General features: G+C 29.6%; 1 protein-coding gene across 2 annotated transcripts in view; it reads left to right on the top strand.

Annotated features, from left to right (window-relative positions):
- Positions 1-14,364, top strand: part of LOC134711685 (orexin receptor type 2-like) — a 35,157-nt gene extending 20,793 nt beyond the window's left edge. Inside the window, exons 4-6 of one of the 2 annotated variants that reach the window (XM_063572454.1) lie at positions 10,566-10,684; positions 11,507-11,587; positions 14,281-14,364. In XM_063572454.1, coding sequence (XP_063428524.1) covers positions 10,566-10,684; positions 11,507-11,587; positions 14,281-14,312 — 232 coding nt within the window. In that variant the 3' untranslated portion in view covers positions 14,313-14,364. Of the gene's footprint in view, positions 1-9,852; positions 9,967-10,565; positions 10,685-11,506; positions 11,588-14,280 lie in introns of those variants that run through there. The other variant, XM_063572464.1, reaches the window with a different exon arrangement.
- The last annotated feature ends 1,566 nt before the right edge of the window (positions 14,365-15,930 follow it).

The raw sequence follows: 15,930 nt of genomic DNA, 5'->3' as shown, positions 1-15,930 counted from the left end.
ATGCTAAAATCATAATATACTAAAACACATCAAATTAATAGAAAAACAACTATCATAGTCCTGATTTGGTACAGACATTTCCATGTGTAGAAAACAGTGGATCAAACCTGGTTTTATAGCTATCTAATACTATTTCTTCTTTTACATTCACAAAAAGTTCAATTATGTTGACAGCATTGTGTGACCAAACAGAACGTAAAGTAAAAATGTCAAAAAGTTTTGTACTACAGTTAACATCTTGTCATTATCTTAATCAATATAACAATAACTGTGTCAACAACAAAAAACAGAAAATGCCATATAGACACGTTTTTGTTTGATATTGAAATTGAATGTTTAATGTTTAAATATGTAAAGTTGAAAAATCATCTTGAAGTATGAAAATATGAAGATGGAAAAAGGTACTTAAAGAAAATTGATAGTAAAACAAAAAGTTTTAGAATTCATACGCGTCCCGCTCTTACAGCTTCTGTATGGATTCAAAAACGTCTTTTCGATTATTATTGCATATTTATTTTGTTTGAAACTGTGTACAGCAATTATATTCTTTATGTATTATAATTGCATGTTAAACAACAATTTATGTAGAGGTGTCGCACATTCTCTTTCCGATACTACAGGGATTTTAAGTGTGTATCGTTTCATCTTATGTATCGTTTTAATTATCTGGCTTGATAACTTCACTTAAAGCATTGCTAAACCAACGGAGAAGTGTTTAATATGTGGTATAAATAAGAATATTAAAATGGTCAGGACTAACAACAATAAATAACACATTTCCCTGAAATCATCTAAATTTTCTGAAATCCCTCTCTGGTTATGTCGTCTAAAAAAAAGCAGTAGCATTTTCAATAATAAAAAAAAGCTTCTTTTTTTTAATTTAAAAATGTTTACTAAACTTGATTGATACGTACCAGGATAGAAATTTGTTTTTGCTCCAGTAGCGCGTTTTGTCTACAGAAAAACTCATCAGTGACCAGTTTAGCTTCCCTACATCAATTGAAAATTTAAAGGCAACGACAGTAATTTATATATGATTTTTTAACGAAAGAAAAAACTTCTAAGAATTTTTATACATTAAATAATAGAATTTAAAGGGATTTTGGAACAAAGGTTTGACATAGCATTCAGTCATTATGGCTTTATTATTCAATTTTAAATATTTTGTTTCTCACTCATCTGATCACCACTGATTTTATTGATTCGTGGCTGTATCCGAACAATTCAAACTCTATCGGAAAACCGTTATGGGTAATAATGTAAACATGCATCTTCCTATATCCATATAGAAATCTTATTATATAGTTATATGTTATGTTTTGTCTTTTATGTTGTACGATTACGCTAACTTCAATAGGGGATTGTATATAGTTATTTCCCAAAGTTCTTGTGAAGTAGTCTTGAAGACAAATTTTCCACAGTCGACCCATCAATTATGACATCATATGCGTGTTGAATACAGTTCTGCTTGTTATAAACTGTTAACAAAGCCATCATAATCATTATAGTCAGATAGCAAATATCAATGATAGTTCATTCAAGTTCTCCTTAAAGAATTATCAAAAGAATAGAAATAGTAAATATACGTTATTGATCACGATAATGGAAGTCGTCGACGCATAGTACTTAGTACTTTGTTTTAACTTTTGTCGACAAACATTACTAAGCAATCACTAACGTTAACATATATACGATAAAAGTGCGTGTAATATAGAAAGGTTTCCTTCAATATAACAGCTATAAGCAATGGATTGATTTGTCACAGTGGCAAATAATTTATTCCAGATTTGTGGTCGCTTAACTTAATTTATGACTATTCAACAGCGATATATTAATATTAAAATTGAGAATGGAAATGGGGAAGGTGTCAAAGAAACAACAAACCCGACCATAGAGCAGACAACAGCAGAAGGTAACCAAAAAATTCATTCTAGTTCAAATACCTCTTGTTAAACTTTATAGTCATGATGTATTCAAATATTTCCACTTCAATTCAGAACAGACATTATTATAAATGGGATCTATTAAGATGACAGATATGTATTTCTAATGCGGTTTTGATAATTTCAAATGTTTTTAGTTTGTTTGGAATAATGATTAGATATGTATAAAAAGAAGATAACAAAATAAGTTTATAAAGTTATCAAAATTTTAGTTAGGCATCTTCACAGAAAACAATAATAGGATATGGATTGACTTTGGTATAATAGCCAATTATGTTCAGGCTAATTTCAAACAGTTTATTGTTAAGGAATTTGTTTTTTATATATATAAATTAAAGCAACATAAAACTATAGTGGTTATATAACATTGATAATATCGCATGAAAACAAATTTCAAAGAAAAAGAAGAATATATTAAAAACAAAAACACAAAGAATTTCATCGTAATAAATATTATAGCTTTTAGCCGTCGTGTTTGCTCTATAGAGCATGACTATAGGTATTGTAGTCCTTTATTTTATTTCACGCATGTTTACAATTAAGTTATATCTTCAATTTGGTCAAGGTACAAATTGATCAAATTTATGAATAAAACGATTAAATTATTTAGTAAATGAGATATGCAGCAACATATGGTAGTAATATAAACTTGATGGTCTCGTATACAAAACAATTTCTAAGAAACAAAAGAATATATATTACACATATACACCAGTAACACATATGTTAAGACTATTAGAATTTGAGTATTTACCAAACTTGTAAACACATAAGCAACACGACGGATGCCACATGTAGATCGGGATTTGCGTACCCTTCCGGAGCACCTGAGATCACCCCTAACTTTTGGTGGGGTTCGTGTTGTTTATTCTTTATTTTTTTATGTTGTGTCATGTGTACTTTTGTTTTTCTGTTTGTCTTTTTTTCATTTTTAGCCATGGCGTTGTCAGTTTGTTTTAGATTTATGAGTTTGACTGTTCCTTTGGTATCTTTCGTCCCTCTTTAAAGCATTAAATAATCCTATTGGACATGTAATATCGGCCCATAACTAACAGAAGAAAATGGCCAATTGAAATACCAACTTTGATATTGATCGCGAAAACGGTTACCAGAGATTTTTTGCGTATAAATTGTACACATTAGTCAAGTAATGCTTTTTTGACTAATTATTAAGATGCTGTAGAAATCTTCCACTTTATTATTGCATGCAATTAATAGCTATTCATTGTAATTCATAAACATTGACACATTATTTCTATTTCTCTGTATGAATCTCAACCAAACATCAAATATTTTAGAATCATTGCACTGATTCACGAATTTCTTTTTCCTTTAGTAGATGAACGTTTATTTTTAGAACAATTTGTCAATCATTCGTCAATCATTGTTATCAAGTTATTACTATGATCGACGTTGTAAATGTTTATGATGTCGAGTTAACTGTATGCTTACCTACCACGAGAAAGCAGAAGGTGTTTTTGTTTTTATTTTATTTCTTTCTTCTTGCTGTCAGGTTTATTTGCCTTACTTTGGTTTGTTTGCATATTTTACTTACAGTTCTGACAGGTCGTTCTAACACAAATCTTTTAATAAAACGATGTTAGACTTCAACAGTCATTTAATTTTTCGAAACACGCATATAATTTTATATACCGATATAAGATTTCTGTATACACACCGGTATAAACACACCATATTATGACCTGGAACATTAAAAGTATGATTAGAATAAATTGCATAACCTTTAATCTAAACATTATAAAATATTGAAATGAAATATAATAACAAAACATCTGAATTCTTAGGTTGAAATGCAGTTTTGATGCAGAAAACCAGTACCATTTATGTTATTTTTAAAAAGTCCAAAAAATCTGAAAAAGAAACATAAGAAGAACGAAAAATGACAATTCCGAAATAGGCTTTTGTATTTGCTTTTATGTTAATGATACTTGAACTAAATTAACAAACAATCAGTTTATAAAGTAGCTGACCATCGTTTTACTTCGTTAGCTGACTATTGATATAATTAATTTTTTATTTATTGAAATAAGGCTGAAAATTTCCAATGGCAGTACTTTTGAATGTACCTCAGTTTCCTTTTTGATTTGGCGTTACAAGTATTTCGATTCGAGTTTCGGTGATGAGTCGTTTGTACGTTTGGCGTATCAACATATAATTTTACCTTTCATGAGATTTTTTCTAGAAGAACATATTAAGTTTTTAAAGTGTAAAGGTAGCATTCGGAATTTAAAAGCTTGTAGCTGCTACTCAGACTTTGTAACGTCACCAGTGTCTGAGAAGAAATTAGATGAACAATGTTTATGTCAAAGATCGTCTCGTCTGTTTTTTTAAAGTTCATTGAGAGATACTAAGACTTTGTTGATAAATATTCTGTTTGGTCTTACAAAAAATAGTACACGATGGTCTTGTGGTATATATTCCTTGATTTGACGTTCTTAATCATCTTTATAGAGTTTTTTTCGTCTTCTTTAATCTTTCTTTATTAATATTATCCTTTACTGTTTAGTTAAGTTTTGGTTATATTCATTGTCCTTTGATTATCTTTGTATTTTTGTCTTCGTTGTTGATCATTTACTTTGTTTATATGCATTTTTGTTTTTCTTTGTCGGCATTTTGGTTTTTCTTTGTCGGCATTTTGGTTTTTCTTTGTTGGCATTTTTGTTTGATCTTATATTGAATAAGAATATGTAACACAATATTGGCTGCAGTACCCCTATTTTGTGATAATTTTACCTGTTTATTTTTTTCACAAATGGTTTTCAAGTTAATGAAATTGTATGTGACTCTCATACTATAGGAGGTTAAGCTAGCTGTACAATAATCAATCTATCATTTCTACATATGAAAATGCCTGAATACATCAGGCATTTGACAGGTGTTATATATTCATTTATTGTGTTTAACTTTTGATGGTGTTGGTATGTTTTTAAACGACCAGTGGCAAGTTTTGGGTTCAAATATTAACACATTTTTTTAAGCTTAGGTTTCAACCCACTAACAAAACGTTGGCTTCCGAAGGATGCTATTGTCTTCAATTTGAATGTTTATCAAGAAAAATACATCAGACGCACATAATTAATACAGTCTTTATATAAACATGAAACTAGCTTTGAACTTCACCGACTCGCTAAGCAGAATAATTCTATTTAACTAACTTTTTTGCTCTTTTTAAAAATTACTTTTAATGTAAAAAATAAGTAGATAAGATTTGAAGGAAAGGCGTGTTAGGAGCTTGGAGGTAATCAAAGATCTTGTTTTTATGATTGATGATGTTATTGAAGCTTGGTATGTGTACTTTTTGAATATTTTTGTCTACCGAAAAAGTTATCTTTTGTGCCTTGATGTCATTATATACCTTACACATTGTAATTTGGTTCCGTTTGATTGGGTAAATGTTACATAACTCAGGGTAAATGGCGATCTATGTTGAAAAAAGTAAAATCACAAAAATACTGAACTCAGAGGAAAATCAATTTGGAAAGTCCATAATCACATGGCAAAATCAAAAAACAAAACGCATCAAAAACGAATGGACAAGAACTGTCATATTCCTGACTTGGTACAGGCATTTTCAAATGTAGAAAATAGTGGATTAAACCTGGTTCTATAGCGCTAACCCTCTCACTTTAATAACAGTCTCATCAAATTCCGCTACATTTACATGATGCGTTAAATAAACAGTCACAATTAATAAAATAGTCAAAATATGGGTACATCAGTCATCCTCGTATAACAATTTTAAAAGGAACAATTTAACAGGACACAAAAACATCTACTATCTACGAACACATGGATTGATTTGAGTGTCTGACGTCAGAAAAATTATATACGTCACATAAATTTGTCGTTCAATGTGCATACAAACAATTTTTAAATTTACATAGGCAATGTACGCATACAGAGTTAAAAAATCAAAAGTATGTAAGAATAAATTATAGAAATAGACCGAGATTCAAACTAGTCCAAAAGTTATACATAGAATTTATGAGAATCCAAAACTTTTAAAAGGAACAATTTAACAGGACACAAAAACATCTACTATCTACGAAAACATGGATTGATTTGAGTGTCTGACGTCAGAAAAAATATATACGTCACATAAATTTGTCGTTCAATGTGCATACAAACAATTTTAAAATTTACATAGGCAATGTACGCATACAGGGTTAAAAAATCAAAAGAATGTAAGAATAATTACTGAAAAGAAATGTATGAAATCAGACGTTTTGATGTAACTATCTATTTCCAACATTTTTAACAGAAACGTTAATTGCTATTGGTATCATTTATACTGCTTTAACATAATAGCATTCAGCTTATTGAAACAGCCATAAAGCTGAAATGAATATTAGACAATGTAAGAATAAAAACATTTTATAGAGAAAAATAAAAACCATGATCATTTAAAAGATAAAATAATGATCATAATAGTTATGTAGGTACAAGAATATATCTATTAATGAAATACTACATAAATGTGACGCTAAACTATTAAAGATATAAGACTGTTATATAATTATGAAAATAAAACAGCCCAGTAAATGTTAAAAAAATGAAATAAATTTCGACATTGATATATCCAGATGTGTATTAGGAAAGGATTTTACAAATGTTATGCGTCTGTCCTAATTTAACTACATCAAACACTTTCAAAGTCTAAAAAAAGTTATAACTTCTGATACATATGAACTTACGTATGAGAATTTTTCAATTTTTTCAACCGACAATTTACAAATAAATCCGAATCACTGAACACTGAGGTGATAATATCAAGGACTTCAAGTTCACCAACAGAAATATCCACCCAATTCTATAGAAAAATTGAAATAACACTTTATAAAACGTATGCTCCTGAAATACGTTTATGGATTAACCCTTATTAGAAACGCTCAAAACCAAAAAAAAAAACCAAATATCCATAACGTCGCTGGGCTTCCAAAATGTTAGATATGACTTTTTTGGCCATAAAATAGTTTTTCACACAAATGGTCTGGGCGGGAGGAAATCTTTGATTTAACAAAAAATCATACAGAAAGACCAATCAAAACATTTGAAATAAGACATATTACAAACTTGCCAATGTCAGTTGTTTGTAAAGTTTGCTTCCAAAATGATGTATGAAAACTTGAAAATCGTTGTAAAATGGCTTTAGAAATAAAATATTTGTAAAGGAGTAAATACATTTTGGAAACCCTGCGACGATAAGCACTGTAACACATGAAGAGCTGTGTGATCAAAAGGGACATGCATTAATTGCAACATACATCTAAGGTACACTTGCAAAGAACCCTACTATATATTGTTATGCCTGGAATTATGAACTGGTATTTGACATCTGTGTGCTGTCGTAATATATATGAAATTAAAAGTTGGTGTACTAAAAGTACATATTTATTATGACCATAATTGCTTTATTCATAAAATATTGATGTAAATGCATATGCTTATAATAAAGTATCGCTTAGTTAACATGACGTTTATTACTAATCATGCAAATTCTGAAAGGAACTGTAGGTGTAACACCACTAATTCAAGCCCGGCCAGAAAGTACATACCAGAAAGTAGTACATATTTAACACAAAATAGTTCCTACGCATGGACATAACTTTCAAAATATTTAGAATATTTTATTAATTTTGGTATCAAATGAAAGCTGCATGACAGGTGATCATTGTAGAACAATTTTTGACTGATAAATTTGAATAATAAAAAAATGGCATGAAATTTAAAAAGGAGGGTACATTTTGCCTTTTTGTCAGATCGGAAGTACCTGTTTTGGTACATCCGAAGTTCTGGGAACCAGTTCTTTCTTATATGCAATGTAAGGTATGTTGATTTTTTCAGTACAGGACACCAGAAGGTGTTGCTTTGACATGCAATGATTGCCACTTTATTTGAACTTAAAATAAAAGAGGTGTGCCTGCTTGAAACGGAAGAATTTAACATAGAAAGCAACGGGACCATGAATTAGTGGTGTACTTCCTATTACAGAGAATCACTAGAAATCCAATTTTTAGAAGTTGTACCTATTCCAATGAAAATAAGTCAAATATGATGTTAGTAATCATGTCTAATCATTTTTTTGGGGTCAACAGTCCGGCTTATGGGAAATTTAGGCTCTTAAATTGGCATACTCAAGTATGTTAGCCTTTTATGGTCATACAACATGCATGCAGTTAAGACTTGACTCCAAGCTCTTATTTTTGCATTTTTTCTGATTGAAATCAATAAAACATATATTTTATGACTTGTATATAGAAAAGAATAGCACTTGGTCAATGTAATCTTATGATTTACAAGTTTTTTTGTTTTTCTTATGGTAGCCTTTTACAATCTAGGCAAATGGTATATACTCATATAAGAATTCTAAAATATCACTGTACATGCAATTTTGAACCAGTTTAGCAAGTTATCTAGCTGAGGGATATATAAATTGCTCTTATTAATCTATGTTTTACCACAGAATTATGGTTCATACAAAAACAAAAGCCTTTTTCCAATTTCAAGAAAAAAGGGGGGATAATTTCTCATTTATGTCTTAAAATTGGACTAATATATTTTTATTTAATGAAACACCTCTGATAATAGTATGACTAATAGTAAACACATAGCTTTCCTAATAGAAATTAATATATAAAACAATGATATTGAAAATAAAAAAAGTATATTGGCCAATGGTAATATACACATGCAGTTTTCTTTGAATAACCCATATGTTACTACCAGTCCAATTTGAGATTAAAATTTATAAGATAGTACTTGGATTAAAGCTTTATGTGTTTCTTATTGCTTGAAATATATCATAGAATGAAATAAAGTAATGCTCAAGTCAATATAGCAAGTTTGGTTCTGTTATAGGTGTAACACCACTAATTCAAGCCCTGCCAGAAAGCACATACCAGAAAGTAGTACATATTTAACACAAAATAGTTCCTACGCATGGACATAACTTTCAAAATATTTAGAATATTTTATTAATTTTGGTATCAAATGAAAGCTGCATGACAGGTGATCATTGTAGAACAATTTTTGACTGATAAATTTGAATAATAAAAAAATGGCATGAAATTTAAAAAGGAGGGTACATTTTGCCTTTTTGTCAGATCGGAAGTACCTGTTTTGGTACATCCGAAGTTCTGGGAACCAGTTCTTTCTTATATGCAATGTAAGGTATGTTGATTTTTTCAGTACAGGACACCAGAAGGTGTTGCTTTGACATGCAATGATTGCCACTTTATTTGAACTTAAAATAAAAGAGGTGTGCCTGCTTGAAACGGAGGAATTTAACATAGAAAGCAATGGGACCATTAATTAGTGGTGTACTTCCTGTAATTATTTTGTCGTCGCAGACATTACCAAAATAGATTTATTGAATCTAACGTTTGTATATGAGTACATCGCACGAAGTTCTAGCCTAATTCAATTTTTGGTCTTAATTGAATTGTACTTTGATATACAATATTTCACTAAAAAGTGTTAAAACGTTTTTTTCTATGTATCAAGCTTAACATGGCAATATAAGCACAGGCTGTCTTTACTTCCCTATTAAATATATCACGCACTTGTTCTCGACATTAATAAAAGTTAAGGTCGAGTATGTTTATGCAATAGGTTGATAGTTCACAAAAATTCCTTGATTTGTGATGATAAAAAAAGATGTTCTTAACATTTTTTATACAATCACCGTCATCCGGATTCATCATTTGAAAATTAACGACACCCTTTTGTTTGATAGTTAGTAATTAAAATCCTTGTAATGGCTTAAAATATATGTATATACATACTTTTGATATAATCATATTTCCTTCAAAAATAAAACAATTTATGCATAGAACAATAAAAGAACTATAGTGTATAAGGTGAAAAATAACAGATGCTATAATTATAGGGCTATATTTTCTGGAAAAAAACAGAAAGACGATAAGAGTACAACAATAATTTCATTTGATCATGTTGTGGATTGGCATGCATTAGACATGTATATACCATTTAATATAGTATGGTATGTACCCCTATTTGTGACATTATGTCTGTTTGTTTTGTTTACACATCGTTTTTCATACTATTATGTTAAGTGTTTGACATTTTGTTTTTATCTTACTAAACAACATATGTGCGGGTAAAACTAGTACACCCAATCAAAATGTCCGGGTAGTAACGACAATGTACCTTATTAATATTTTTGAAGACATTCAGGTTTAACAAATTCAACCAATCACGATGTCATTGTAGTGACTATAACGTACCATTTAATGTTTTATATAATGTTTTATATAATGTTTTATTGTAGATATGCGTGTTTAACAAATTCATCCAATCACGATGTCATTAAAGTAACTATAACGTACCATATAATGTTTTATTGTATATATTCAGGTACGACAAATCCAACCAATCAAAAGGTTTAGTAGTAACTATAACGTACCATATAATGTTTTATTGTAGATATGCGGGTTCGATAAATAAAACAAATCAAAATGTCATTATATTAACTATAACGTACACTATAATGTTTTATTGTAGATATGCGGGTCTAACAAATACCACCAATCAAGATATCCTTGTAGTAACTATAACGTACACTATAATGTTTTATTGTAGATATGCTGGTTTGACAAATACAACCAATCAAGATGTCCTTGCTTTAACAACTTTAACGTCTCATCTTCTTTGCTATTTCAATAGTGCCATCAATCCTGTTATTTATAATTTTATGAGTGGTAAGTTATGATGTAATATAAGTAGTTACGATTTTGCATAAAGTTATACGGATTTATATAAGTAAGGCAGCTTTTTGTTAGTTAATGTCAGAATCTATAAATAAAGATTTGCTTGTATTATAGCTTATTATGTAGAGTAATATTCTTTTTTAATGTGGTTGTAGTCGCATCAATATCTATTATTTTCGTATTTGGAGCGAAATCTCATAACGATTTTCTGTTATACTGGTATTGAAACATTATAGTACTTTATCGTTATGAAAGTCTAATGTTTATTATGTTATAGTCTAAATAACATCAGTTTTCACAAGATTGCTTCCCTTTCTAGTTATTGTTCTATCATTTTATAGATAGAAATCCTCTGCAGTAATATAGTTCAACTGATTAATACCTATACCACCTCTGACAAAAACAAATGCAAATGTAAGTTAAGAGGTACAAAGAAAAGTTAGTCTTCTTTGGTTTAAAAATCCGTACAAACCGGAAAACACCCTTAGTACGCATACAACCCTGGATCATAGAGATAGTCTACCACTGCCTCCATTGTGATACGATACCTCTTCATTTCTGACAACCAGAATTTCAAATTCACAAGGTCTACCACGCATTTAACTATTTGATTGAAGTCTTAACTGTTGACTAATTAAGAACTGGGATCAAATGTACTACAATATGATGCTTAACAAATAATCAACAGGTCTGGGAAGTATACTCAGTCTATTGATTTGAGATCAAATACAGACAATTTGAAATAAAAACATTATGACATACTAGTATATGACAGTCACTTTTTAGTATTATGAAGGTCGAATATTTTTTCAGAAAAGTTCAAGAAAGAATTTCGTGTGGCTTGTAAACTTTGTGGCTTAGCAAAGACACATAGAAGACACGGAACATTAACAGGTAGATTTTAGTGTTATATTGACGCCATATATTGAAAAATACATTGTAAACCATCGAGACAACGACAAGATAGAATAATGAACGGTCGAAAGATAATGCAGGTTTTGACTCTCTTCATCAGTTTTGTTTTCTTCTCAACCTCTCAAATACTCGTATTCAATAAGTCATCATTTTGTCATGTTGGGCATTGCAGAGATTACTATACGATATGTGTTTTACTAATTCTTGAACACTATAAAACTTGTTTACGAAAATCTTTGTATTTTTAGCCATGGCGTTGTCAGTTTATTTTCAATCTATGAGTTTTACTCGCCCTCTTGTATCTTTCGTCCCTCTTTTGTTCTTCGTTCTTTAGTGGCCACGAAATCACATTCGAAATCATAACATGCATGAAAATTTTACAAAACTGGGATAAATCATTTTTTCTATGGTAACTGGATATCAAAAGAAATAAAATTGCATTCTAAGTTAATGTGTTAAGAAATTGATTGATTCGTCATCAGATACTGAACAAAATAATCATTTAAAAAACATTTTAGAAACCATGTTTTAATCTTTTTGCATAAAGAATTCCAAATATCAAAGTACATCTTAGTAGCAAATAGTCATCAAATATAAACCGAGTTTTTTTCTGTCTTGAATTCAATCAAAGACTTTAAAATGTAGCGCTATGTTAGGTAATCCTTTGTATTTGATGCCACGTTACTACACGACACTTTCGAAGTTGTTATATCATTGATGATTAATGGTTAATCAATTCATTTTTTTAATGAAATTCCAGAAAACTTAAGTTGGTTAATATTACCATTCAATCTTTAGCTGACACTTATGAAGGATGAAGTCGATTCTTGCTCCAATTAGGTGCTGTAATGATAGTTGATATAAATAACGGAATACTGAAAGATTGCTTTAGTTTCATTAAATAAGTTGTATTAGCTCAACATGTGTTTCCTTGTTTGTTCAAAACAGCCATCCTGTTAATAAAAATATTTTCTCTCTTGTAAACAATAATTGTTCGACACGTGATTGATATCTTTATTGTTTCCTTCCGTATAACCAGAATTACGAAAAGGTTACATTGTTTAGTTGAAGACAGAGAAATACAAGTCATTCACAAATTGCCGTTTTCAGTAATAAAAACAACTTTCTTCAATAATTACATTATATGACGCTCAAATGACATCACAGATTACTTTTCTGTATTTATTGAAATACACAGTATAAATCATTTAAATATTTAAAAATATTTCAACATATTTGAACATAAACGGTTGAAATATTTTAATCTTCATGCAATTTTAGGTGTCTAATCATATGCCTTTCGTTGCATTTTAAAAGAGTTATCTGAGGGACGCGAGAGTTTACTTGACTGATATAAAGTAAAATATTCGAGAAACTACTTACCGGAGGACTTAGGTTGATTAACCTTTCCCACATGTGACAGTTTGCAATTAGTATTGCCTATGGTTTTTTTCAGCTGATCTGCATAAAGACAGTCTTTTTAAAAATGTGTTTGATTAAGATTATTCCTGTTATTATTATTATTTCAGTTTTTATAATCACCAACAAGCGTCATCATACGCATGAACAACAAATCTAAAAAGTGTATGATATGGGACGAATATTTTTTGGGTAATGTGAATATTTTTTGTTAAGGAAATCAATAGTAGTTAATTTTCGATGGTATTTTCATTTATAGTCGTTTCTCTAAGATATCAACTATTTCCCTTTTAAGTTATATCGGTGATTTTATTTTGTTTCTTTCATTTTAATCATTTGATACCTTACCAATCGTTTTCATATATGTGGAATTAAATGCATATTGGGAAAGGTTCGCCAAATAAACTATAAATGAATTAATTGAGGATTTACACTAAGAGCATCCTCTCTATCTTACCTTAACCCTTTTTACATGTAACATGGCTTATTATGAAATTCCTGATGAATACAGATAATAAATAGTTTGTATTGATCAGATTGAAGGTTCCCCCCAATCAATGTATCAATATGCGTGTTTATTCTCGTGTAAGTTATTTTAGACTGTCTGCGTTTCTTAGTACAATGCGAAAAAACACAACACGGTAGTAAGATGACAAAATGTGTATCTTTTAGTCGACAAAATATTATATTTTTGAAAATAAAAGTCCAAAATAAACTTATAATAAACTGTCAATTTCAAGATGTAAATCAAGCTATGAAGCAAAGCTAACTGTGCCTGTGATATCCCTTATTGCCAATACAATATGAAAAAAGATGCTATCAGCATTTTCATTAAACTTTAATTAATCCAAAAGACATCAATGATATAGTGTAAAATGCGAATGTATTGTTATAGTGCCTTGAACTAAAGTTTTAGACATATCAACTGTTTTTCTTGAAACTATTTTACGATTTTGTATTACTATAATTGCGGCATTACTTTGTCTTTTTTTAAATTATATTTCTGTCATTTATCTGTTCTGAGTTTTGACAAATGTAATTTGTTTAAATAATTATTTCAAAGGGTTATTGAACTTGTTACATAGATTTGTAAAAATACAACATGTGCTTTATGTAATCTATCAATCTTTTAAATGTTTGTAAACTTACATAACTTGTTTTCCCCTAACGTTTTATTGATGTATGAGTATACAAATTTCCCTTCCATTTCCTTGAGTCTATACATAATGTAATCTGTTTTATCTTTTATGCAGCTAATGTCAAAATGGACACTGTAACAGAGTAAGTATCAAATAACAAGGTTTGCAGGGACAACGAGGGATATTTTAGAACCGTTTTTATCAATACACTACTGTAGATTCATTTATTTTCGTCGGTATCAATTGTCGTGGATTGACGAGAACTTGTATCTTCGAGATTTTGCATACACAACCTATTGAAAATGTGTTATTCGTTGAATATTTGAATTCGTAGTTCACTTGTACTCACTTAACTCACTAAAATTGGTATCCAAGGAATAATAATGAATCCACAGTATCATAAATTAACTCATCATACATACCAAGTTTGAAATTTTTGATTTGCGTTTAGTCTACAAAAGACTCATCAATGACTGATCTTAACTATTAATAGTTTATTAAGATTTATGTCAAGAGGAATGATGATCGAATAACAATTATAATTCAAATCTTGAAACGGTTAAACTGTTCATTGTTTAGAGATAATTTTAAATGTTCAAAAGTTTCAGTTACGTGCAATTAACAAAATGTCAGAGCCGTTGGCACATTTTTTTTGAGAAAAAAATAATAATGTATTCCGATGCACGAACTTGGAATGATTTGCTTTAAAAATAAAAGTCTTTAAATTGCTGAAACAGTTGGAAATAGATCGTGTAATTACATAAGAGAAGTTTCTGAATAGTGTTGTTAATTTTAATATGTGAATCCGTTTATTATGGTTAATAATGACATTTTATAATTATGAGGCTTAAATTATGCATAAATGCATAAAACGGTATCTAGAAATTTCCAACATGTTAGACCGTGCAACAGATCACACAAACTACCGACTTCTTACTCTGCAGAAAAGTAATTCGTACTAACAAAGATAAACAACAATGAACACGTGGTTCATTTAGCCTTATTTTGGCGTAAACACAAATTATTGTGTAAAAAGATAAGTTGTTCATAAACTTCTGCTTTTAAAAAAGTATATAAACCAGATATCGTCAAACTTTGGTATAAATACATATCTTGGGTGAATTGTTTTATAGATAAATATCTAATATAAAGAACATAATTGAAGAAATTAACGGTTTACTCATTAGTATGTTAAACATGAATGCTTTGAGGACATAACACGAGTATGGAAGTATCGGTTTACCCTTCTTGGCTAGTTGATGTTATTCATTCCTTGTTTGATCAAATGAAAAGTCAATTAGCAGTTTCTGTTGTTTTATGGTGTTTGGATGTATGTGTTTATGTTATCCTTATGTCCTTTGCATTCTAACTGTCATAACTTTTGACTTTTATAAAAAGAAAATTGTTATTACTATTTTCCGGTCTCTGCATGTATTCTTGCGATTCACGGAATATATTGTTGTTACATTTCAGGAAACTGTGCAGCGATCGTTCTTTAAAGAGATGCCCTTATCAGAATTCATATGAAGCATCAGAAGACTCGAAGTTTCTCCATTAAATGGAAGGATCAAGTGAAATACCTTGTCATCTATCACGGCCTCTCACACATGTAACTTTATAACAGATATGCTTTCTGAAAATATCACATATAATTTATCTATTTATGTTTGTGATGTTCAATGTCATTATGAATATTAAATAAATTGTGAAACTTCAGATCTATCTTTTTTCCAAATTTAAAACAATTGTTTTTTATTTGAAGAC

This window comes from Mytilus trossulus, chromosome 1, assembly GCF_036588685.1.
Source record: "Mytilus trossulus isolate FHL-02 chromosome 1, PNRI_Mtr1.1.1.hap1, whole genome shotgun sequence".
NCBI classification, from domain to species: Eukaryota; Metazoa; Mollusca; class Bivalvia; order Mytilida; family Mytilidae; genus Mytilus; species Mytilus trossulus.
The sequence above is the reverse complement of the archived record's forward strand: the minus strand, read 5'-3'. Positions and strand labels throughout refer to the sequence as shown.